The following is a 22633-nucleotide window of genomic DNA, read 5'->3' on the forward strand; positions in this document are numbered from 1 at the left end:
ACAAAGAGATTGAAAACATTTATAAAAAAAAAAAAAACTCACTTTTTTCTTCTTTCTTTTTCTTGCCTCTTTATTTTCTTTTTCAATGTCTTGATAGCTAGCGTCTTATTATCACTAATATAAATGTGTAGCTTTTAACCTAAAAGCAAATTTGATTGAAAAGACAAAAAGTCCCTAAAATAATTTGGCTTTATCTATAATAAAGATGCTTAGGGCGAGCATGATAAAATTTCTGGAATATAAATAAATTTCTATTTCATGGATGAGTTTCTTAGCAAAAAAACGCGTTTGATAACAATTCAGAATTTCTATTTCTAGAGTAAAAAATCATTTGATGAGATAATAAAATTTCTATTTCTAGGAGTGGCGTCGACCGGCATTCGGTGGCCGGAGTCTGATGTCCTTTGACCGGCGTTCGGCGTTCGGTGATTGACGACGGGTGGTCGGAGTTCGGCGGTCGACGGCCGACGTCCAGAGTTTGGCGTCTGGTGATCAATGTTCGGAGTTCGGCGACCGATGTTCGGCATTCGATGTCTGGAGGCCAAAAACCGATGGCTAGCGGCGGCCAATGGTCAGTTCGGTGGGCGGCGGCGAGTGGCCAAGCCGAAGTCCGACGGCCGGCGATCGACAGTTGGCGATGGGTGGCCAACGATTGAAGTTCGACAGTTGACATTCGATGGTTGATGGTGACCGACGGCGGATCGGTGAGGGACATTTGATGGTTGGTAGTGGGCCTTCGGTGTTTGGTGGTTGGCGATGAGCGACCAACGACCGATGGGCATCCAACATTTGGCGGTCGGCGGTCAGTGACGAGCAGTTGGAGTCCAGTGGTTGACGGCGGTGTTAAAGTGGTCGGCAATCGATGGCGAGCAACTGATGGCCGGGGCTGGTGGTGGGCGGCTAGTGACCGGCGGCGGGTGGGCAATAAGCAATGACAAGAGTGAACGATTTCTCATTTCATTCCAAAAATAAATAAAATAAATTAAAAATTTTAACTTTTGATTTTTACTCCAAATTTATTTTTGGAATATAAATTTGTTCTAGAAATAGAAAAATGAAATTGCATTATCAAACGGATTTATATTCTAAATATGTTCTGGGAAATAGAGAAACAGAGAAATAGAGAAATAGAAACGTTGTCATATGCGTCCATAGCAATCACTTGGCACTTGATGCCTCCATCTACATCCTCGATCACTGCATTCTCCTTCCTCATGTCCAACATTCACCAAAAAGTTTATGGTAATTGATCATCTATAGGCTCGGTCGCTGGGCGATGACGTTCATTGATTACCCCTCATCGTTGTCGATGACCTTTCAGCATAGTTGCCGATTTTTTATGCTTCCCTCGAGTTTATCGATCCACGACAATATTTAACTAACCGATCAAGCCTAATTACTTGTCAATTATAGAGAGCCTCATCACGAGTCGGATGGTCTGCCCTGTCCGGTCCTATGTCCATACCATATTGGGCCTTATACCCACCGAAAAAGGAATAAACTGGGGCTTTTCAAGTCAATATATGTCCGCCGATATCCCACTTTTTCTACACAATCGTTTGGGGAACAGAAGTCAATGTCGAAGTCAAACGTTTTGCGCGGCCACAGGTCACTGTCATAAAATCACCGGCAAAAAATATAAAAGATCACATCGGATAAAATTCAGCAAAAATGACTCTATGCAATCTGATGGATCGGATTTCTGACCAAAAAAAAAAAAAAAAAAAAAAAATCTGATGGATCGGATTGGATGGGCCTACCTTATCTTCAAACCTGCGTTTTCTAAGGATGACACCGCGAATGACGTGGCGCCCTGTCCTCCAACTCCACTCTAATCCGCGCCCCTCGCCACCACTCGCCACCGCCCCTCTCCGCCTCCCTCCTCCGCCATGGACGCTCTCTTCATCAACTCCTCTCTCTCTCGCCTCAAACCCGCACCTAAGCCATCTCTCCACCCTCCCTTTTCTCACTCCCTCTCCCTCAAATCCGCCGCCGCCCCCAGCTTCACCACCACCGTCGCCTTCGCCGTACAAAACCAGGAGACCCAAAAGCCTCCCACCTTCTTCCAAGACCAGAACGTCGCCGACGGCGACGAGGACGAATCCTACGGCGAAGTCGACAAGATCATCGGCAGCCGCCGCGCCCTCGCGGACGGCGGGCCGGGCATGGAGTACCTCATCCAGTGGAAGGACGGCCACGACCCCTCGTGGGTCCCCTCCGCGGCCATCGCCGCCGACGTCGTCGCCGAGTACGAGTCCCCCTGGTGGACGGCCGCCAAGAAGGCCGACGAGTCCGCCCTCCGCGCCCTCCTCGAGGCCGGCGGCGACTTCCGCGACGTCGACGCGGTGGACGCCGACGGCCGGACCGCCCTCCACTTTGTGTCGGGCCTCGGCTCGGAGCCCTGCGCACGGCTACTCGCGGAGGCGGGCGCCGACCTCGACCTCCGCGACGCCAGCGGCGGGCTGACCGCGCTCCACATGGCGGCCGGCTACGTGAGGCCCGGGGTGGTGAAGCTGCTGGTGGAGCAGGGCGCCGACCCGGAGGCCGAGGACGACAGGGGCCGGACGCCGGTGGACCTGGCGAGGGAGGTCCTCCGGGCGACGCCGCCGGTGCAGTTCGCGCGGCGGCTGGGGCTGGAGGCGGTGGTCCGGGAGCTGGAGGGCGCGGTGTTCGAGTACGCGGAGGTGCAGGAGATCATGGAGAGGAGGGGGAAGGGGGAGAACGAGGAGTACCTGGTGAAGTGGAAGGACGGCGGGGAGAACGAGTGGGTGAAGGCAAGGTTCGTGGCGGAGGATCTGGCGCGGGACTACGAGGCCGGGCTGGAGTACGCGGTGGCGGAGGCGGTGGCGGGGAAGCGCGTGGGGGACGACGGGCGGATGGAGTACCTGGTGAAGTGGGTGGACATGGAGGACGCCACGTGGGAGCCGGAGGAGAACGTGGACCCCGAGCTCGTGGCGGAGTTCGAGGCGGCCCAAGGTGGGAATGGGAATGGGAGTGGGAGTGGGAGTGGGCCGAGCTGAGGGGAGCTTGGGCCCAAATCGGATTGGATTTGGGTCCGATTCTTTGTTCCCTTTTTTGGCATTTTAGACGATGTCGAAAGGGCTTATCTATCGCATGCATGCTCTTCGAGTTCGAAAAGTCACTCATCGTGATGAAGAAGTCACTGAAATTGAATTTAGTCACTTGATGTACCAGTGAAATGGTTTCCCGAATTCTAATTGGTACGTTCGAGACTTGGAAACTCAATTCGTCGCGATGTTCCGATTCCATGCATGCGACGCTCGAATGGTCTATTTTTATATGAAATTAACGTCGTCGTCCCGAGTACGACCTCACCCTGACCCAAGGGAAAGAAGAAAACAGAAGGCTACAATGGGCGAGTCTTGGGGGAGTTCACGTGAACAGCACGTCTAGTTCCCTTTTGAGACTTGGAAAGGCTGGTGGACAATATCGAAGGCAATATCTTTTGACTCTTGGCGCATATGCGCTTTTCCACCGCTCATCGCGCCTCCGGAATAGGAGGTTGCCACCTCGACTCTTGTCGCGCAATGTTTACTTTGACCAATGTTGAGTCTCGGACCGGACTCGGCTTGGGAATTTCCGTGGATTTGACAAAACTATAAGTAAATACATACATGCGTACGTACATATTTATATATATATCAATGTTTTATCTAATATGAAGTTCAATAGAATGTTAAAAACTTGAAAATGATGCATGTCCATTTGCAAGCCTAAGAAATGTGGCGGTCTTGGTTTTAGATCTCTTGACCTCACTAATAAAAGATTTATGATGAAGATAGCATAGTGTGGGGCCTCAAGACTCAATCTAATAATCTCTGGGCACGAGTTCTAACTGATAAATATTGTTAGCAAAGAATTGATCTCAAGCTAAATCTAGTGACTTGATCTTATGGAAGGCAATTGTGATTGTATTGCCGGCTTTATAGGAAGGAACTTTATGGAGGTCGGGAAATGATAAATATGTTAGGTTTTGGATAGATAGATGAATACCAGGTATGGAGCCATTCGATAATATTGTTAGTACCCAACCATCTCCTTTTGAGATGGACTGAAAAGTTTGCCATTATGCGCTGAACGGAAATTAGGCTTTTTAGATATTTCGGGGAATTAAACTAGAAAATATAATTTTTTGCTTTAGAGTTGGTTAAACCTCCTTTAGCCTGTGATGGAGATGATACTCTTTTGTGGGCCTTCCTTGTTAAGTTAGCATGGAACGTAATCAACGGAACAAATAATCAATAATCTAATAGTATATGGTCCACAATTTAGAAATGAAAGGGACCTCATTGTATTAAAATCTTCCTCTGGTTAATTGCTCAACGACTGTTGACTAATGAATTGAAGATGTCTCACTATTTGGGAGGATATCCATATTGCTTGAAATGCGAGTTCATGTGGAAACAACTGTACATGTCCTAAAGGATTGTTCAATTATTCGTAGGATATGGTTTGAGTTTGTCCCACAAAATATTTGGAAATTTTTTTCTCAATGAATTTGTTGCAATGGTTGAATTCAAATCTTGCTAGGAAAGAATGACCAAATTTTCATCATGATTGGAGCATAATTTTTGAGTAAGTGTATGGCTTTTTGAGCAATGGAGAAAGATGTCACTTTTTTAAGACAACTTTGTTTTCCCTTTAAATTTGGTACAAGCAATTGGGTCATACATGAAGGAAATCATTAAAGTTTATTTGTGAATAAATTGACGTTAAGTGAATCATACACTTCTCTGATTTCGGTCAAATGGGATCCTCTACCTTCTAGGTGGATTAAACTGAATACTAATGGATCCTCTAAAGGTAACCCAAGACTTGCTAGTGGCGTTTATTTAGAAATGAATGGAGTAACTAAATTTGTGGTTATGCCACATTCGTAGAAACATGTTCACTGACATATGCAGAACTTCAGGCTTTGTGGTCGGGACTCAACTTTGCAAAATAACTAGGATTTCATAAGATCATGATTAAGATTAATTCTAAGTCATTACTAATATTCTTAATCTAATGCTTGACCTGTTTTGCTTAAAGATAGAATACTGCAGTGCTCTCATTTTGAATTTAAATGTGACTTAAATTTCTAGATTGAAATTGCTTTGCTGCTTGCTAATCTTGGAATTGACAAGTGCTTGGGTGCTAATTTCTTTTCATTACCTTCTATAATGTTACTTCATGTTTTATTAGGTAATAAAATAAGGATGGTAGGTTTGCCATGTTAAATTTTTATATTTGGCTCTAGCCTTTTTCATTCAAAAATAAAATGAAATTGAGGATATGATGAAATTTATTTTATTTGTGTTTGGTTTCTGTTTAATATAAGATAAGCTTAGATATGATAGAGATATGATTTGAATAAAACTATCTCATAGAAGATGGGATAAAGATCAATTGAATTTTTTTATGTCCGTGGTATGAAAAGCTATTTTTTTCGATTACCAACTTCTTAAGTTAATAAAATCAAAATAATAATGAAATACAAATATTATTTAAATTTCAATATAAAAATAAAATCAAAATAACAAAACAACGACCAATGGGTTCATCTAATTATCAAAGAATATGGGGTAAAGAGATTTTTTAAATGAACCCGATCCTCTTATTCTTCTTCTCCTCCGTAGCTTTGATTTACATCGAAACTTCACAACTCTTTCGCAATTCTTTGGTTCACATTGAAACCCTAGAAAACGAGGATAGAGTCAAACTTCCTTTTCCTTCACAGCTCTTTGGTTCACTCTAAAATTTCACGAAAGTGATAAGAAAGTTGAAGCATTATATTTTTCGGAATTGCGAAGATCATGCATTCTCTCTCTGACTAGATTTGGCATTTGCTAGCCCATCCGTTTCATTGATGTTGTTTAATTTGTTTACATTTCTTGTCATACAGGCCCATAATCAAAACTTGTGGCTCTGGAATGTTGCAATGAGATCCTTTGTTGCTAAAGGTGTAGATTGTACTATAATCATGGATTGATTGCTCAAGGTTGTCTCTATCAATGTATTTGTGGTTTCTTTAATAGTCATAGGAGAGACTCTTAGCGTCTCCTTTTAATTTTTTTGGTTCAATTATACCGATATTTAGTTCGTATGAAATAATGGACATAATAGGATAAGATCTAGCTTTTTTATTGTGATTCACAAAATAATGAAATAGTATATGGCAAAATCTTTGAATTTCACATCTTATACTATTTACTTTTATTGTGGTTAGAAGTTTAAAATGATTAAAACGCAATTCAAATATTCTTCATGATCGGTGCTAATCAAGGCACGGGTGCATAGTTGTTATGGAAAAGTGACCGAATCAACAAGTCACGGAAAGTGCATGGACATCCTTTTTGGGTACGATGAAATTGGAAAGACATTCACCAAGGAAAGGCGTACCCACATTTTGGGGGGATATGTTTCTGACTTTAGCAAACCTACTCGATGAAACTAATGACTAAGGATGGACTAGAGTCAACTTATTTTACTAAATCCATGATCTTCTACTGTGACCTAAGAAAGATCATCATTATCCAACATTCAGCCCTTTAATTTCCCGAAATCACCTTTTAGCCCCGCCCATTTGTTTCGCTCTCTCTCGTTTTCTTCCCCTGCACCACCTGTCACTTCCTTTCTTGAAGTCACCCTCCGGGCCTCCACCCTCGCCTCCCTCCAAAAAAGGAAAAAGAGAGAGAGAGAAAAATCAGTCCATCGACTTCTTCATCGATTCTCCCTCGCTTCGCGCTCGCAGACCCGACCCGGAAACCCGCCATGCCTCTCGCGATGCATGCCAAGTCGGACTCGGAGGTGACGAGCATGGACGCCGCCTCGTCGCCGCCGCGGTCCCCGCGCCGGCCGCTCTACTACGTCCAGAGCCCCTCCAACCACGACGCCGAGAAGATGTCCTACGGCTCCAGCCCCGCGGGCTCCCCGACCCACCCCTACTACCACTGCTCCCCCATCCACCACTCCCGCGAGTCCTCCACCTCCCGCTTCTCCGCCTCCCTCAAGAACTCCAACCCCCGCCACCTCTACGGCGGCGCCTGGCGGAAGCTCCACCGCGGGCACGAGACCGACGACGACGAGGACGACGAGGAGGAGGACGGGGAGGGCCGCCGCGGCAGCTCCTCCGCATGGCGCGGCGCGAGGCTCTACGCCTGCTTCGTCCTGCTGTTCGTCCTGCTCTTCACGGCGTTCTCGCTGATCCTGTGGGGCGCCAGCAAGAGCTACCGGCCGGAGATCGTCGTCAAGGTAAGGATGCAAAATGCGCGTTTTTCAGTTCTGTGTAGAGCTTGCTTTTGCGGGGCGGGGGGGACTGAGTGAGTTCGGGTTGGCGACTCGGCGGGTCGACTCGCTCCGCCGGCCCGGCATTATTACGGAGGAAGGGATAGCCAAATATTTTTTTTTCCGTTTTGATCGCATTGATTTGTCGTCTTTACTTCGTCGTTTATTGCCAACGAAGAAAGTTACTGTCGCTTTTGGCCCCCAAAAAAAGTAAGAACCCTTTTTTTTTTCCTTCAAGCTTTTGGATTAAATCCCCATAAATTTTTTTTTTTTTTTCACAAATTTCATACAAAAGTTAAAGAATTTTCATTAATATGGGAACGAATCATTCTGGATAAAATCCGGATTTTTTTGACATGGAACACTTAACGAAAGTGCTATTTTTTTCTTTTTTGGTCGATCGATAAATATGTAATGAATATTGAATAATGAAGAGGGTTTTGAACTTTGGATGTGGTGGCAGAACGTGGTGTTCGAGAACTTCAACGTGCAGGCGGGGAACGACCCGAGCGGGGTGCCCACAGACATGCTGACGCTGAACTCGACGGTGAGGATGGTGTACCGGAACCCCGCGACATTCTTCGGCGTCCACGTCACCTCCTCCCCGCTCGACCTCCACTACTTCCAGCTCCACCTCGCCTCCGGCCACGTAAGCATAACGACTCACCCTCTCTCTCTGTGTCTGCCGTAGAACGTGTCCGCCTTGACGCCCCCTGCTGCACGGCCGCGAGGGCAGCGCGGTCATTTCACCCCGCCCCGTCGTCCTCGGGTTGCGTGACTTTAGGATATCGAAAAAGTGGCTTATGCCGAAAAACGAGGGGTCGTTTCTTGACTTGTTGGTATCAGCACCAGTGGTCGTACCAAAAAAGCCTGCTAAGTTCGGACCAATTATATCATTTTAAATTCGTCCGAATGGGGAGGAATTTGAAAAATCCCGAAAAGGCATGGAGCGGGTTGGGTCTGCGGTTTCTACCCTGCACTGTCCTGCACTTTTCTGCCCTTTTCTGCAGGAGATAAATTTAATACGCAGCGCTTGAGCTAGCCGTTGGATTCTCCCGAGCAAGCGGCTTTGCTTTTGCTTTGTGCGCGACCTTCGCCTCCGTTTTAGTTATCGGTTGGCTTATCCAATGATCCCCTTTTTTAAAATTTCTTTTGGGTTGGGTGGTTTAGGAAATGACCATTGGCAAGGATCGGGTGGGGCCGAGCTTTCTCATGTAAACCTTGGGCTTCAGTCCCACTCATTTACCTCTCGGGTCTGGCTGGCGGGTGATTCGCATCGACCCGCCGGTTGATTATGTCTAGGGGACCCTCTGGGCGGACCGTAATTTGTTGCCAGGTCCACTCATCAGCAAAAACAAATACAGAAGCTTTTTGGATTAAATGGACTTGGCTTGTCTCCAATTGGGGACCGGCAAGGCTTCATGACTTCACGCCCCTTTTTCTGGGCCTGCCTGATTGGTCTTGGGCCTATTTGGCTTAGGTTGGGCCATGGGCGGGCGACGCCCATGGTCGGGTCTAGATTGCCATACAGACATATGGCTGCGTGGTATTAGTATGAATATACTCTGGTTCTTTAGACAATAGAGATAAGTGGTCTCGAGCAATAATGATACGTGGTCGTTTATTTTAAGAAGTTCAATTGGTAGACTTAAGAGAGAATGTCAAGGTTTACATTTTTCATCTCAACTAATTTAGACTTGCACAAATGTAGTTGCTTCCCCTTAAATGAATGTTAAGACATGCATGCTTTCATGGTTTTATTTTTAAACTCGGTATTAGTATAATCTACTGCTTTGTTTAATATGCGCACAATGCCATTCCATGCACATTTCAGACTTGCAAAATGGTGGGCGTGACAGTGCTCGGATACTTTTGGAAGTGATTGATTATTTTTTCATGTGAAACTTGGGAATGTCTTTTCAATTTGGCTTAGCCAATTTACGTGATAATTTTCCAAACTTACCTAATTAATACTGTTGAGTCAGTGAGGTTAATGAGATATTCAAGCGCTCTTGCATCCCATCATTCACCCGTATGAGCATTGGCTGCGAATTCTGTAGTGGCAATTTGAATACATGAGGCATCTTCTTTCTTTGTACGTCTTCGAAATGAAACTCGTGTAAATCTGAATGCTTTGAGCTGTGAGAGGGACGACAAGTCAGCAGGCTTTTGTTTCTTTCCATTTCCCTATTCACACCATTATGGTTATGTGAGCTTTACATAAGTCTTGATTTATCTGCAATAAATGTGAAAAAAAAAAATAGATGAAGAAGTTCTATCAATCGAGGAAGAGCCAGCGGCCAGTGGTGACAATGGTGGCAGGGTATCAGGTTCCCCTTTATGGTGGGATCTCAGTCCTCAGCATGGCCAGAGAGCACCGTGAGAAGGTGGCCGTGCCATTAAACCTGACATTCGTGGTGAGGTCGAGAGCATATATCTTGGGGAAGTTGGTGAAGTCCAAGTTTTATAGGAAAATCAGATGTTCTGTCACCTTAAGGGGCAACCAACTTGGCAAGCGTCAGAATTTGACTGATTTGTGTACCTATCACTGATGATTTATGTATCAATTGCCGAAATATACAGTCCTTCAATCGCAAGCCTATGAGCCCCAGATTTTGCCTCTTTAGCACAAAAAGGGAAAGTTTAATGCGTTGTAGAGTTTACGCGGCCTTTCTGAAAGCACAGTATCGGTTGCGGTTCTTGTATCTGATGTTCTTACCACGAGTTTATTTGGGACAAATTGTAGCAAACAAGCTCAATGTATCTTGCCAGCCAGCTATTGTGCTTCAAATGATCTTTACCGTGAGTATGAGCTACACTGTCTGCTAGTGCGAGATATATTTTCTTCTTTGTTGTCTCTCATGCACGGTTAGGATTTTCGTGGAGACATTTTCATGCTTTTTGTTGATAGCAGATACTTGGGCAAACGGGATCTTTATCAAAGCTTTCTGATGTTCTTCAAAGGAGACACAATTAGTCCTTGTTTTAGAATGAAAAACACTTAGGGTTGATAAAAAACACACTGGCTAAGTGATAGACATTGCTTTGAAGTCCCATTTCAAACAGTCTTACTAGTAGGAAATATGAACAGCAGCAAACAGCATACGGCGAGAATATTGCTTAGAAGTTAGAACACCCAATGCGTACTAGCAAGTAGATAGGTTGTTGTCAGTCGTCCTTCTTGGCATTGTCTCCGACCTTGTGACAACCGGGGATCTTCTCCTTGATCATTTCCAGGATCCCTTTCTTCTCCGGAGCGCACTCCAGTGCGTCTTCTTCATCTTTTCTATGACCTGGGAGCTTCTCTTTTATTTTCTCCAAAATCCCCTTCTTTTCCTCCGGATGCATTGCTTCATCAGGTTTTTGGACTGGAATGGACTCTTTTTCAAGCTCCCCACCTGCTTCTAATTCCTCATCCGTTATCTTGTGCTCGAGCTCTTCCTTGGCTGCTTCCTTTTTCTTTTTCTTCTCGCGCCCTTCTTCTTCTTCATCACCGGACTAAAAAGTTTTGAGAATGAGCGAGCATAATGAGTCATTTGCATATGGATAGCTGAAACGTTCCCACTTCATCTTTTCACAACCGCTAAGCATTTGACTATGCATGAAAGATAAATAGTTTTTTTTTTTTTTTTCCTGGCAAGTTAATTTACTAGTTTTCATTCCTTCATGTTCTTGACATCATATACTACTTGCGAAATAACTGGAAATTAATATGATCTTACCGAGCTCGAGTTGCTGTGGGAACGTCGTAGTTCCTGGGCGAGAGTCGGCTTTTCTTCATCCCTAACCAGAGGCGTCATTTCTGCATCCACTATGGTATCGCTTATCTCATGCTGTGTTTTCTCTACAGAAACATTTGCGGCATTGCCATTTTCGGGGGCTTGAGGTTGATGATGACTCATTGTGTAGCTTTCCAAATGAAGCACAAGGAAAGCTTTTCAACTGTGTTGTAGTCGTAGTAACACTTGCGACGAGCCTGCTGCGAACTGGTATTTATAGAAGCCAGTGCATACCGTTTCAGTTTTAGGGAACAATAACCACCACACTGTTTAGTAGTTAATTTTAGCAGATATAAATTATTCACATCTGGTCCAAAAAATAAAAAGATTTAACTCACACACATTGTAATAGATCAAGTCAATCATCGTTCCGTAAAAACTAACGAATTGAGATTGTGTTAAATCTCGCCATAAAGAACAAGATTTTCACATGTTTCTGCGTCATGGTTGATTTCAACTCCATGTCATGATGATAGAGCAAGTATAAACTTCTTTGAAGGAAATAATTTGCCTATGTTTTCAAGATACTCATTGGGTGACAAATTGGAGGTCTGAGCCTCATCCATTGGAGTTGGGGCTTGGATATGTCAGACTAAAATAGAGCTTAAGCATCTTTCTTTTGGTGACTTGAAAATTGGGAAAGATTCCGAAACAGTTCAGTGTTTTTGCATTTGACATACATTGAGAAGAGGGAACTGAGCGTGTGTGCTGACCCGTACAGACAAACATTGAAAGAGGGGTGTGTTGTGTTATGGGTGAGTGTGAGCGTGCTCGTTTGGAGAAAACTAAACGATGGTCGGTTTGGACGGTTGTCTCTTGCACTGATCAAGAGGTGAAGTTGCTGGTATTTCGAGATCAGCAAATTGTAACATCATTGGGTTCAGGAATTCAGAGTGTTATGATCCAACTATGCCATTAGTAACAATAACTAATACTTGGAATCCGAGGCAAAGTTATAGCTGTTTCTGTTATTTTTAAGACAAAAGATGCATAGTGCAGATAGGAGTTTAAACATATGTTTTCATTACTCTGTTGGAATACATATTAGGAACTGCAATTTTGGCTGCAACTCTCTCATTATATACATTCTAAGGCCTCAAAAGAAGAAAAGAATAAAGTACGCAAAGCATCAATGGCTACAGACAAGCAATTGTTGCACGGTCTGACTATGCTGGAGAGAGTAAGCTGATGAGCATGTATTGGTTGCGATAGACAGGATGAGAGCTTTCTCGATTTCTGCATTAATATGCCGCTGGATCATCGAAACTATATAATCCATGAACGCTGCATCACATGGCAAAGTGATGGGTCCGTCCCTCGGCAGTCCAAACTCTTTCTCGGATAATCTGAGTAGCTCCTGAATGACGCAATTGTTCAAGTACTGTATCGGAAACACGAACCGCTTTTGGTCGACTGTGTAGACAGCACAGTGGCTTCTATCAGCGAGCTGCAGTTCCTTGTGTCCACCAACTTTCGGAAATGTGATCCTCTTCCTACTCATGGCTGCTACTCTCCGCCATTTTCTTGCAATCTTGAGCAGTTTCTTTGTGCTGATCATTTTCTCTTGGCTGGAATGAGGAAGAAGAAATGGGAAATTGTTCTTTTAGTGTAAGAGCTTTGAAATGCCAAAGTTGTGGTGAGTTGAAGATAATGGACTATGGGGGTCACTTAAATAATGGTGCATCAGAAGACACTGCATTAATGTGAGTTACCTGGTGATGGTGCAGAGCCATGTGATTTTGGTATGGTAGGGAATAAGGGTGGTGGCAGTATCTGTTTCGGATAAGCCATCAATTCGTCTTCCAACAAGTACATTTCCGTGGCTTGGGATGATCGTAGCACCATGTATTGCAACCGCATAATAATGACAAAATGATGAAATTGAGTAAACAGATTCCCTTTATTCACATGAAGTGTCCCTTGCTGGGAAAGACAGTTTGGTGGTTTGTGAGTGGATAGAGTCGGCAAGTTTGGGGCATGTGCAAGACATTACTGCTGGACCCAGGATGTCTTAAAGCTCACTGCAAACAAGCACTAAAGGATGTGGCTCAAGCTAGCTGAGTCTGGTTGTTCCCAGATCTGGGCATCGCTAGATGCAATATCTGAATGGCTCGGATTATTTGAGCTTTCACAATGTTTGCGGTCCCCTTAAAAGCACATGGAGGTTCTTCAGGTTCTGGAAATGTTAAGGGGATAGACTTTCAGATTTATTAATACAAGAAATTAGTGAACTCTAGGAATATTCAAGTAGCAGCTTATGCCTACAGTTTACATGCGGAAAAAGGAAAAAGAAAAAATCCATCATAAGACTATTTGTCCCCTTGATAAAGGGTTTCTTTCTTCCTTTCGCTTTTTTCTCAATGTGCCGAACACCTTTTCCTGTGGGATTGGTTCAATTTCATCAGTTCGTACTGCTAACTTAAATATCTTCCGCCAACCCTACAGATGGTGGGAAATCGTGCATATCACCTATCTATGTGCTTGAATCTATGAATTATCTGGGTCAAGCAGAGTTGCTTACCAATGTGACCAGGAGTTGCGGATATATTATTCAATGTGTCTGTCACATTGATAATACAAGAACCAGCAGGAATCGATGGGGACTGCTTTCCTGTGACCTTGAGCAATTTGGGGTTGATCTTGTCATTCATTCAGAGAGAATGTGGTTAATCAAGTGGGCATCCAAGCTGATGTGGACCCACTTTGTAGTTGAACTCTCTTGCAAAATAGTAAGAGAATCCTTCTCTGCATTTATACAATCAGGTACTCACGAGCCCCACAGAACCAAAAATCGAAGCCCTCTATCAAGTTTTTCTCAACATAACCACATGGGTTTGCTACTATGTGTTTTCGCATTGGAAAGATGCATTGAATGTGAAGTTGTTGGCTTTCCCATTATAAAACGCAGGAAAGGCCAGTGCTTTCTCCAAAACCAGAAACAGCATTCCAATCCACAGCAAAAAGCAAGTTAGCTTATCTGTTGAGAATTACTTTGAAATTAAAAGAAAAATGATAAGCACCAAGAAGCTGATTCAAATGGCAAGGAAGTGGCAGAAGATGGCCACAGTGGGAAGAAAAAGAATTGCGTTTCAGAGGACGAACAGCAAATCTCGTTTAGCAAATGCAAATGGATCATCGGCTGCTCAGAAGGGTTGTTTCATTGTCTACACAATGGATGAGAGGCGCTTTGCCATCCCTCTCTCATATCTCAGCAACAACATCGTAAGGGGGCTCTTCAGGGCATCGGAAGAAGAGTTCGGTATTCCAACTGATGGTCCGATCACACTTCCCATCGATGCTCTATCCATGGAGTACATAATTTCATTAATTAGCAGAGGCTTGGCTAAGGACCAAGAGAATGCTCTGCTTATGTCCTTGACCAGAGGAAGCTGCTCATCATCCTCAGCATTCAATCAAGCATTAGAGAGCCAACAGATTCTTGTTTGTAGCTGACAGATGTAACAATATCAGTACTTTGTAGATATGAAATTGGTTTTGCCACAGGATTTGCATTTGTCTAATTCGTTTCTCTTTGGCTTAGGCCATCCTAGCGTTTTGTGATGGCTGGTTTTGACTCGGAACATTATATCTTGCATAGCAGATCCATTGCAACCAAAAAGTAACATATAAGCTCTTTAATAATGTCAATAAAGGCTTACTCTTAATATTCGATTGTGTCGACTTTTATCTAACTATTCATAGGATTAGCAGAAGGTCTGTTGCCAAAATTAAAACGTTCATCATTAATTGTCTTTCTTGCTATCTGATCAGTGGGATTATGTTCAAGATGAAGTGGCTTAACAACCTGCACCCTAAATAGCCAGGAAGTGAGCAATACTTTAAAATTGTCTGCTCTCTCTTAGGCAGTGTATTTAGCTAGAACATGGTTTCTTCACTCTGTGCATCTGATAGATGCTGAGAAATAATCACCATTCATGAACAATTATGTTCTTATTCCCATTAAAATATCTGTCAAGCTCAATTCTCTTAACTATGCTTTTATCAAATTCTTATAATTTTCATTTATGCCCTTCCTAAATTGAAAAGGAGAAAAACTGAAGATTGAAGAGCTCTGAAGTTTGGTAGTTGCGAAACTATCTTGTCTAATCAAGAATGAGAATACATTCGAAAGAATCTAGAAGTTCAACTCCAAAAGATTTACTACTGATTTTTTTTTTCTTTTTCTTTAGAAAGTGATGGATAGCTTTTGGATTTTTTAATCATCCAAGTAACTATGACCTTCTGAATTTGTACTATCAACGATAAAAGTATTTATTGTTAACTTATTCGTAAATTTGAAATGAAAAGCCAGTGGAACTCTAAAATTTCAATCAAAAGGTATATTTTTATTGGACTTTGTAGAACTACAGATTAGAAACTGCAAATTTCTCTGCAATTTTCTCAATCTATACATTTTAAGCCTCCAAAGAAGAAAAGAATAAAGTACACAAAGCATCAATGCTTACAGACTAGCAATTATTGTACGGTCTTACTCTGTAGGAGAGAGTAAGATGATGAGCATGTATTGATTGAAATACACATGAGGAGAGCTTTCTCAATTTCTCCGTTAGCATGCTGCTGGAATATTCTATGTCACCCATGATCATGGCTGAGTCATGGTTCTGTCACTCAGTAGTCCGAACTCTTCCTCGGATAATTTGGATAGCTCTTGAATGAGTAAATTGTTCAAGTGCCTTATTGGAAACGCAAAATGCTTTTAGTCAATCTTGAATATGACAATGTGGGCTCCATCAACAAGCTGCAGTCCCTCATCTATGCTAACTCGTGGGGATGTAATCATTTCCCTACTCATGGCATCTATTCCCTGCCATTTTCTTGCAATTCTGAGTCACTTCTTAAGGAAACTATTCTGACAGCATTGGTGACACGACCTGTTCCATGTAGGCCAAGCCCGAAAAGATTGTCCTGAGTGAACAAACAAGACGGTGACCTTTTGGGATGGTATTAGCTTATCATCAACAGTACATTTCCCATCCGATCTTGGGATGTCACAGGAACGTGGAAGAAAGAATTGGAGATTGCTTTTCTAACTCTGGGAGCTTTGAAATGCCAAAGTTGTGGTGAGTGGAAGATAATGGATACTGAGGTCGGTTAAATAATGGTGCATTAGGAGGGCACAACATTAATGAGTCACCTGGTGATAGTAGAGAGCCATATGACTTGGGTATGCAAGAGAGTGAGGGGTAATGGCAACGTCTGTCTTGGATAGGCCGTAAATTCGTTGCCAGGTGAGTTCATATCCATGGCTCAATATGATCGTACCACCATATATTGCAACCACATAAGAGTGAGCATATGATGAAATTTACTGATCGGATTCCTTTTATTAAAATGATATGTCCTTTTGTGGGGAAGACAGTTCGGTGGTTTGTGAGCAAATGGACTTGGCAAGTTTAGGGATTGTGCAAGACATTACTGCTGGACCCAAGAAGTCTTAAAGCTCACACCATAACAAGCCCTAGTGTGGGGTTCAAGCTAGCTTCATGCAATATCCGAAGGCCTCTGATTACCCAAGCTTGCGCTTCTCATGTTCCTGGTCCCCTAAAAAAGGATAATGCAGGGTCTCCAGGTTCTGAAAACGTCCAGAGGATAAATTCTCCAATTATATAATAGAAGAAAAATAATGAAATTCAAAGAAGCAAGTTATGTCCACAACTTGCATACAGAAATAGGTAAAAAGATCTGTCCTTAGCCAATTTGTCCCCACTGAATGGTTTCTTTCTTGTTTCTTCCTTTTCATTTTTCAACTAAGCCTTATCTAGTGCATAGTGTGGATATACACCTTTTGGGCATTGGTTCAATTTCATCAGTTCATACTGCTATTCAATGTCTTCTGGCAACCCTACAGAAGGTGGAAAGACTGAACATATCACCTATCTATGTTCTTGAAAGTTCAGAAATTTCAGGGTCCACCAGCATCTCTCGCCAATGTGACCTGGTGTTTCGGATAATTTATTCAATGCCTATGTTGATATTGATAATACAAGAACCGGCAGGAACTGATGGTGGACTCCTTTCCTGTAACCTTCAGCAATTTGTGGTGATTTTGTTATTCTTGGAGAGAATGTGGTTTATCAAGTGGACAAATAAACCGATCGGGACCCTACTGTGCAGCTAAACTCACTTGCAAAATCGTAAGAGAATCTTTCTCCTGTTATGCAATCTTGTCCTCATGAGCCCCACAGAACCAAAACATTGAGACCCTCTATGAAGTTTTTCTTCCATGATCACATGGGTTTGCTTACCATGTGACTTCACATTGGAAAGAGATACATTGAATGTCAGTTCATTAGCTCTGTCAGTATAAATCTCTGGAGAGGCCAATACTTTCTGCACAACCAGAGCACTCAAATTCAACAAAAGGCAAGTTCTCTTTCGTCGAGAATTTCTTGGAGTTGAACAAAATGATAAGCACAAAGAAGCTGATTCAAATGGCAAGGAAGTGGCAGAAGATGGCCGCAATTGGAAGAAAAGGAATTTCTTTTCATTGGATGAACAACAAGTCCGCTTCAGCAAATGCAAAGAGATCATCAGTTGCTGAGAAGGGTCACTTCGTTGTTTATACAACAGACAAGAGACGCTTCATGATACCTCTCTCATTTCTCGGTAACGACATAGTGAGGGAGCTCTTTAGGGTATCGGAAGAAGAGTTTGGGATTGCATGTGATGGTCCAATCATGCTTCCAATTGATGCACTATCTATGGAGTACATAATTTCATTAATTAGAAGAGGCTTGACTAAGGACCAAGAGAATGCTTTGCTTATGTCGTTCACCAGACAAAGCTGCTCATCATCCTTAGCTTTCAATCAAGCATTAGAAAACCCAGAAATTCTTGTTTGTAGCTGACAGATGTAACACATACCAGTGCTTAGTAGATGAATGAAAATAGTTCTGCCACAACAAATGCGCCGTGCTGATTCTTTTCTATTTGTCTTAGATCATCATAGCATTTTGTGATAGCTGGTTTTCACTCAGATAATTATGTCCTGCACTTCGGATCTGTGCAACCGAAAAGTAATATATTAACCTGCTAAGTACATGGTAGATTTTGAGGTATCTAATCATGTCACACCCCAAAACCACAAAGAAAATCAAACCATTGCTGGGATTATTCAAATGTTTCGGCTTAGTGCCGATATAATTATAGATTAGCAAATTGTGCGTCCTGTCAGAAACTTAAGAATCATCATTCATTACCTTTCTTACAATGTGATCATTAGCATTATGTTGAAGATGAAGTGGATCAACAACCTGGACTGTAAATAGGGAAGAAGTGACTGCTAAAATTTGTGTCTGTTCCAGGGCAGATTGCTAGCTGGAACATGCGAATTACAGTGGTTTTTCCCACATGGGGCATCTGATAGATGCTAAGAGACAATAACCAATCATGAAGATTTATACGGTTATTTCCATTAAAATATCTATCAAGCCCGATTTTGCTGCGCCTTAACCATGAATTTATAGGACTCTCGCTACTTAGAATTCCTCTGTCGTTGAACAGTACTTTAAGCCTTTATCTATGCCCTACTGAAATCAATAAGGAGAGAAGCTGTAGATTGAAAGCTCTATAGTCTAACGGGTATGAAACTATCTTGAACAATCAAGCGTTGGGTTAATAATGGGAACATCCTTCAAAGAATCTCGAAGTTCACTCTAAAAAACTTAGTATGATTTCTTTCATTATAAAGTGATAAATTTCTTTTCGATTTCCTAGTTGTCCATAGTAACAACTTTCTATGACGTTCTAACTTTGTACTAGCGATGGCCAGAATCCTGATTTCAAAGTTCGACAAGAAAATCTAATCAAGCTCTAAAAAATTTAAAGGTGGCGCACACAACCAAAGTTGGATGAAGACTTCCTACCAATTACACTATTAGTACTTTGGGTAATCACTTTCATTAGGTCTTCTACTTCAATTAATGCCCTGACCAAATCCATCTTGTCCTTGCTGGTTCTTCAAAATATCAAGCAATCGAAATGTGATCCTGCGAGTAGGGGGAAAGGCTCCGAAAATTAGATTCAATGACGGGTCACACTACAAGATTTTGACTGCCACATTCTTGTGGATCCGGTGATTAGAAGGAAATGCCCTTATGGCGTCACTTAAGTGACGGTGCCTCAGAAGGACACACCACAAATGTCGGTCTTCTGGTGATGGTGCAGAGCCACGTGAATCTTGGATGTAGAAGAAGGCGAGGATGATGTCCATGTCTGTTTCTGTTAGGTGGGTCAATTTGTCTTCCAGCAAGTATATCTTCGTTGTTCAAGGTGATCATATATCAGTGGATATCAACCACAAAATAAGGCTGGATTGATGAAATCTTGGGAACAGAATCAGTAATATCTGCAACATGTCGATGGCTTCAAAGTCCTTTGGTGGTTTGTGAGTGAAAGGAAGTTGGAGATTTCAGGCATGTGCAAGAGTCAAGACATTGCTTCTTCTTGGTGCAACTACTCGTACATGGAATGCCAATAACGAAAGAATACATGAGGCTCAAATTAGGCAACTGAGATGGGTCCTTATCTTTGTTTTGACATCATGTGATATCCCTCCATGCACTATATATACACTACTTGGTCCCTATCATTTGGCAGCTTTGCCCTAAGATGCACGGTCCACTGAGCCTCACATTATCAAGAATAAGACCAGGAAATTTTCAAACAAATCTCATCTCATATATAGTGGCACTTAGTTTTCTCTTCCTACTGAATTATTCTTTCCTACTATTTTAAGTTTGTGGATAAGTTAACCGGTGGTCCACACATTCTTGATCACAAGTGCCATCAGTTATTACTCACTTATACACTCATATTGACTCATGATCCAACGGATCATGGCAACACCTGACGGCTGCACATAGAAATAAGACATCTATCAGAGATCTTAAAATATCAAACTGTTTGAGATACCAAATTATGATGCATCAACATGGCATGCTAATCATGAGTTCCTAGTAGATGGTGGAGTGGTTCAGTTGAGGCTATGTATAGAGCACCCTTAATCTTTTGAGCTTGAGCAATTTGTGGTCTCAACTTGTGGTTGAGACTTAGGTACAGAGTGCAATCAAGTGGACAGCCAAAATGTTAGGGCCAGGGGTGTCGTAAACCACCCACACCACTTAGGTACAGAGTGCAATCAAGTGGACAGCCAAAATGTTCGGGCCAGGGGTGTCGTAAACCACCCACACCATAGTAAGGACGGCCTTCCTCTATGTCTGCTGTTACGTGTTCAAGTCAAAAGAACCAAACATTTGTCCAAAAATTCTCTCTCAACATAAGCACGTGGGCTTGCATTTAGCCACATTGGATTGGCAAGGGGCCATCCTCTCAGTATATAAGAGGGCCAAGGCCAATGCTGTTTTACTCAAGGCAAAATAGATTCAATTTCCAGCATTGAACATTCAAGTATCATCCTCTTCTCAGCATATCTTTAGAGTGACTCGAAATGATAAGCACCAAGAAGCTGATTCAGATGGCAAGGAAGTGGCAAAAGGTGGCTGGCATAGGGAGAAAAAGAATTTCCTGGCGTTGGTCTAATGGAGATCTGACGTTGGGAAATAGAATTGGGTCATCGGTGGCTCTGAAGGGTCATTTCGTAGTTTACACTACGGACATGAGGCGTTTTGTTGTTCCTCTTTTGTATCTCGGCAATGAGATTGTCAGAGAGCTCCTGAGGATATCAGAAGAAGAGTTTGGGATTCCAAGCAGCGGTCCTATCATAGTTCCGATCGATGCATTGTCCATGGAGTTCATCATTTCGCTGATCAGGAGAGGCTTAGCTAGAGATCAAGAAAATGCCTTAGTTTCATCATTTACTGGAAGCAGTTGCTCATCTTACTTAGCCTTGGATAAGCAATCCACAGACCAACAAATTTATGTCTGTAGCTGACTGATGCTGTGTACACCAGTCTTTTGTAGATAAAACAAAGAAGTATGATTTCTTCTGTTCATGTCTTTTTTGGATCATAAGTACATCTTTGCTTTGCTCCTTTTGACTTGGACATATTTATTTATAACAGATCTATGTAAAGTAGTACATATATTAATTACACACAAAATTGTACGGGATCAACAAATTATACAGTAAATGAACTGAAATTAATTGGAGATGTCAGCTTAGCATGACTGGACAACTTGAGAATTAGAGATCTATCATATACTTAAACATGGTTTAGCCTGGGTGGGTAAGTTTTCAAATTATTCTGTTCAGAGGATTGTCCGAGGGTTTGCTATATCATTAATGACCTGGTTTGCTAAGGAGTGCATGTTGCAGATGAATTAGATCGAATTTGAAGGAATGGCCTAGTATTATGTAAAGATTTGTTCCACTGTGAATGATCAGCGAGAATCTCTCTACTTTAAGCTCTGTTAACTGAGGCCTTTTTTTCCCAAAAAAAAAACTGAGGCCTATTGATTTTAACACCCAAAATCAGGTCAGGGAAATAATAGTAGTTCATGTAAATAGATAAAATGACTTATTCTTTTGAGTTAGCAAGCATATACCAAGATCTTTTCACAAGATTTCTTCATATGGACTCCCAAACAAGCGAGAAGGCCGAAACCAGCCGACTTTAATGGGGTCCTCACTCTTGTTTTGCAATGCTAATATCCTCAGGCAATATTTATACGGCATGTATGTTTTTAAGTTGCCTTTTCCTGCGACCTTCAAGCAAGAATGCTTGGCTTGAGGTGGTTTGAGGCAGCTTTCGGAATATAGTGCAAGAACATAATTTTCACCGTTACGTAAGTTCTGCTTTTTCCTAAAGGAATTGAGGTGCTCAATGGTTTTGATGGAGTAACGTCAATTTTTCCTTTTCTTCTTTTTGCAACTACAAAGTGCCATCTGTTAATATGTGTCTATTCACTAGAATGTTCCTTTTGTGTCTCCACAAATGAAGGGGGCACCTAATTAACATGTGTCGATTACGTTGAATTAACCAATTTGACATCTCGAAATTTCCATTGGCATGACAAATCTGATAATGAGTTTTTGTCAATTTTCCACTTCGTTGTGTTCTTCATAGCAATGACTTAATTACTACGACTCTGTTTAATTTGGGTTAGAGCCAGCCAGCCAGGTGATCTTGGCAGGATAAAGAATTTTTGGGTGGGGGATGTCTTTTTTCTTTAGACCATCGATTCTCTAGCTCAAAATAATCACCGAAAGACAGACCATAATCAGGACGGTAACAATGAACATCTCGAACAGATTCCTTTTCCTTAACATGAAACGTCGATGACTGAGATGACATGTTTGGTGGTTTGCTAGTGAAAGATTTGGTTTTAGCAGGCAAGTGTCATGGGTCGATCAATTTCGGTCAATCAAACACCGCGCGGCCTTAGGATCGGTGATCCCAAGTCAGCCTTACACACACACTCGCTCGAACACAAGAACCGAATGGGCAAAGAGAGTGTATATTGCTTGTGAACGAACTGATTACAAAGTGGGAGAGGGATCCCTATTTATACAAGAGTGGGTCGCATCTCGACCGTGGATCGTCCCTCCGATCCAACGGTTCATTTTGAATCCGTATAATCATTAC

At 42.5% G+C, this 22633-nt stretch overlaps 6 protein-coding genes across 6 annotated transcripts; 4 read left to right on the plus strand and 2 right to left on the minus strand.

The window, feature by feature from the left end:
• The first annotated feature begins 1786 nt into the window (after positions 1-1786).
• LOC104418999 (signal recognition particle 43 kDa protein, chloroplastic) lies at positions 1787-3246 on the plus strand. The gene has a single exon (XM_010030496.3). The coding sequence runs from the start codon at positions 1890-1892 to the stop codon at positions 3018-3020; it is 1131 nt and encodes a 376-aa protein (XP_010028798.1). The 5' UTR covers positions 1787-1889; the 3' UTR covers positions 3021-3246.
• Positions 3247-5462: 2216 nt separating this feature from the next.
• Positions 5463-10093, plus strand: LOC104419000. Its single transcript, XM_010030497.3, has 3 exons — positions 5463-7254; positions 7751-7936; positions 9552-10093. The coding sequence occupies exons 1-3, from the start codon at positions 6775-6777 to the stop codon at positions 9837-9839; spliced, it is 954 nt and encodes a 317-aa protein (XP_010028799.2). The 5' UTR covers positions 5463-6774; the 3' UTR covers positions 9840-10093.
• Positions 10094-10298: 205 nt separating this feature from the next.
• Positions 10299-11268, minus strand: LOC104419001 (phosphoprotein ECPP44-like). Its single transcript, XM_010030498.3, has 2 exons — positions 11010-11268; positions 10299-10785 (listed from the first exon to the last, which is right to left on the minus strand). Exons 1-2 carry the CDS (start codon positions 11187-11189, stop codon positions 10456-10458), a joined length of 510 nt encoding a protein of 169 aa, XP_010028800.2. The 5' UTR covers positions 11190-11268; the 3' UTR covers positions 10299-10455.
• Positions 11269-12195: 927 nt separating this feature from the next.
• On the minus strand, positions 12196-12624 carry LOC104419002 (auxin-responsive protein SAUR64). The gene has a single exon (XM_010030499.3). It carries the CDS (start codon positions 12622-12624, stop codon positions 12196-12198), a length of 429 nt encoding a protein of 142 aa, XP_010028801.2.
• A 1303-nt stretch (positions 12625-13927) lies between these two features.
• LOC104419003 (auxin-responsive protein SAUR68) lies at positions 13928-14569 on the plus strand. The gene has a single exon (XM_010030500.3). It carries the CDS (start codon positions 14076-14078, stop codon positions 14517-14519), a length of 444 nt encoding a protein of 147 aa, XP_010028802.3. The 5' UTR covers positions 13928-14075; the 3' UTR covers positions 14520-14569.
• A 5966-nt stretch (positions 14570-20535) lies between these two features.
• Positions 20536-20979, plus strand: LOC104419005 (auxin-responsive protein SAUR68-like). Its single transcript, XM_010030501.3, has one exon. It carries the CDS (start codon positions 20536-20538, stop codon positions 20977-20979), a length of 444 nt encoding a protein of 147 aa, XP_010028803.2.
• The last annotated feature ends 1654 nt before the right edge of the window (positions 20980-22633 follow it).

The sequence above is a fragment of the Eucalyptus grandis genome, chromosome 9 (genome assembly GCF_016545825.1).
Source record: "Eucalyptus grandis isolate ANBG69807.140 chromosome 9, ASM1654582v1, whole genome shotgun sequence".
In the NCBI taxonomy this organism is placed as follows: Eukaryota; Viridiplantae; Streptophyta; class Magnoliopsida; order Myrtales; family Myrtaceae; genus Eucalyptus; species Eucalyptus grandis.

Coding starts and splice junctions, on each gene's coding strand:
- LOC104418999 (XM_010030496.3), top strand. CDS start 1,890: ATGGACGCTCTCTTCATCAACTCCTCTCTCTCTCGCCTCAAACCCGCA.
- LOC104419000 (XM_010030497.3), top strand. CDS start 6,775: ATGCCTCTCGCGATGCATGCCAAGTCGGACTCGGAGGTGACGAGCATG. Junction 7,255..7,750: donor GGCCGGAGATCGTCGTCAAG/GTAAGGATGCAA, acceptor ATGTGGTGGCAG/AACGTGGTGTTCGAGAACTT. Junction 7,937..9,551: donor TCCACCTCGCCTCCGGCCAC/GTAAGCATAACG, acceptor AAAAAAAAATAG/ATGAAGAAGTTCTATCAATC.
- LOC104419001 (XM_010030498.3), bottom strand. CDS start 11,189: ATGAGTCATCATCAACCTCAAGCCCCCGAAAATGGCAATGCCGCAAAT. Junction 10,786..11,009: donor CCCACAGCAACTCGAGCTCG/GTAAGATCATAT, acceptor AAAACTTTTTAG/TCCGGTGATGAAGAAGAAGA.
- LOC104419002 (XM_010030499.3), bottom strand. CDS start 12,624: ATGATCAGCACAAAGAAACTGCTCAAGATTGCAAGAAAATGGCGGAGA.
- LOC104419003 (XM_010030500.3), top strand. CDS start 14,076: ATGATAAGCACCAAGAAGCTGATTCAAATGGCAAGGAAGTGGCAGAAG.
- LOC104419005 (XM_010030501.3), top strand. CDS start 20,536: ATGATAAGCACCAAGAAGCTGATTCAGATGGCAAGGAAGTGGCAAAAG.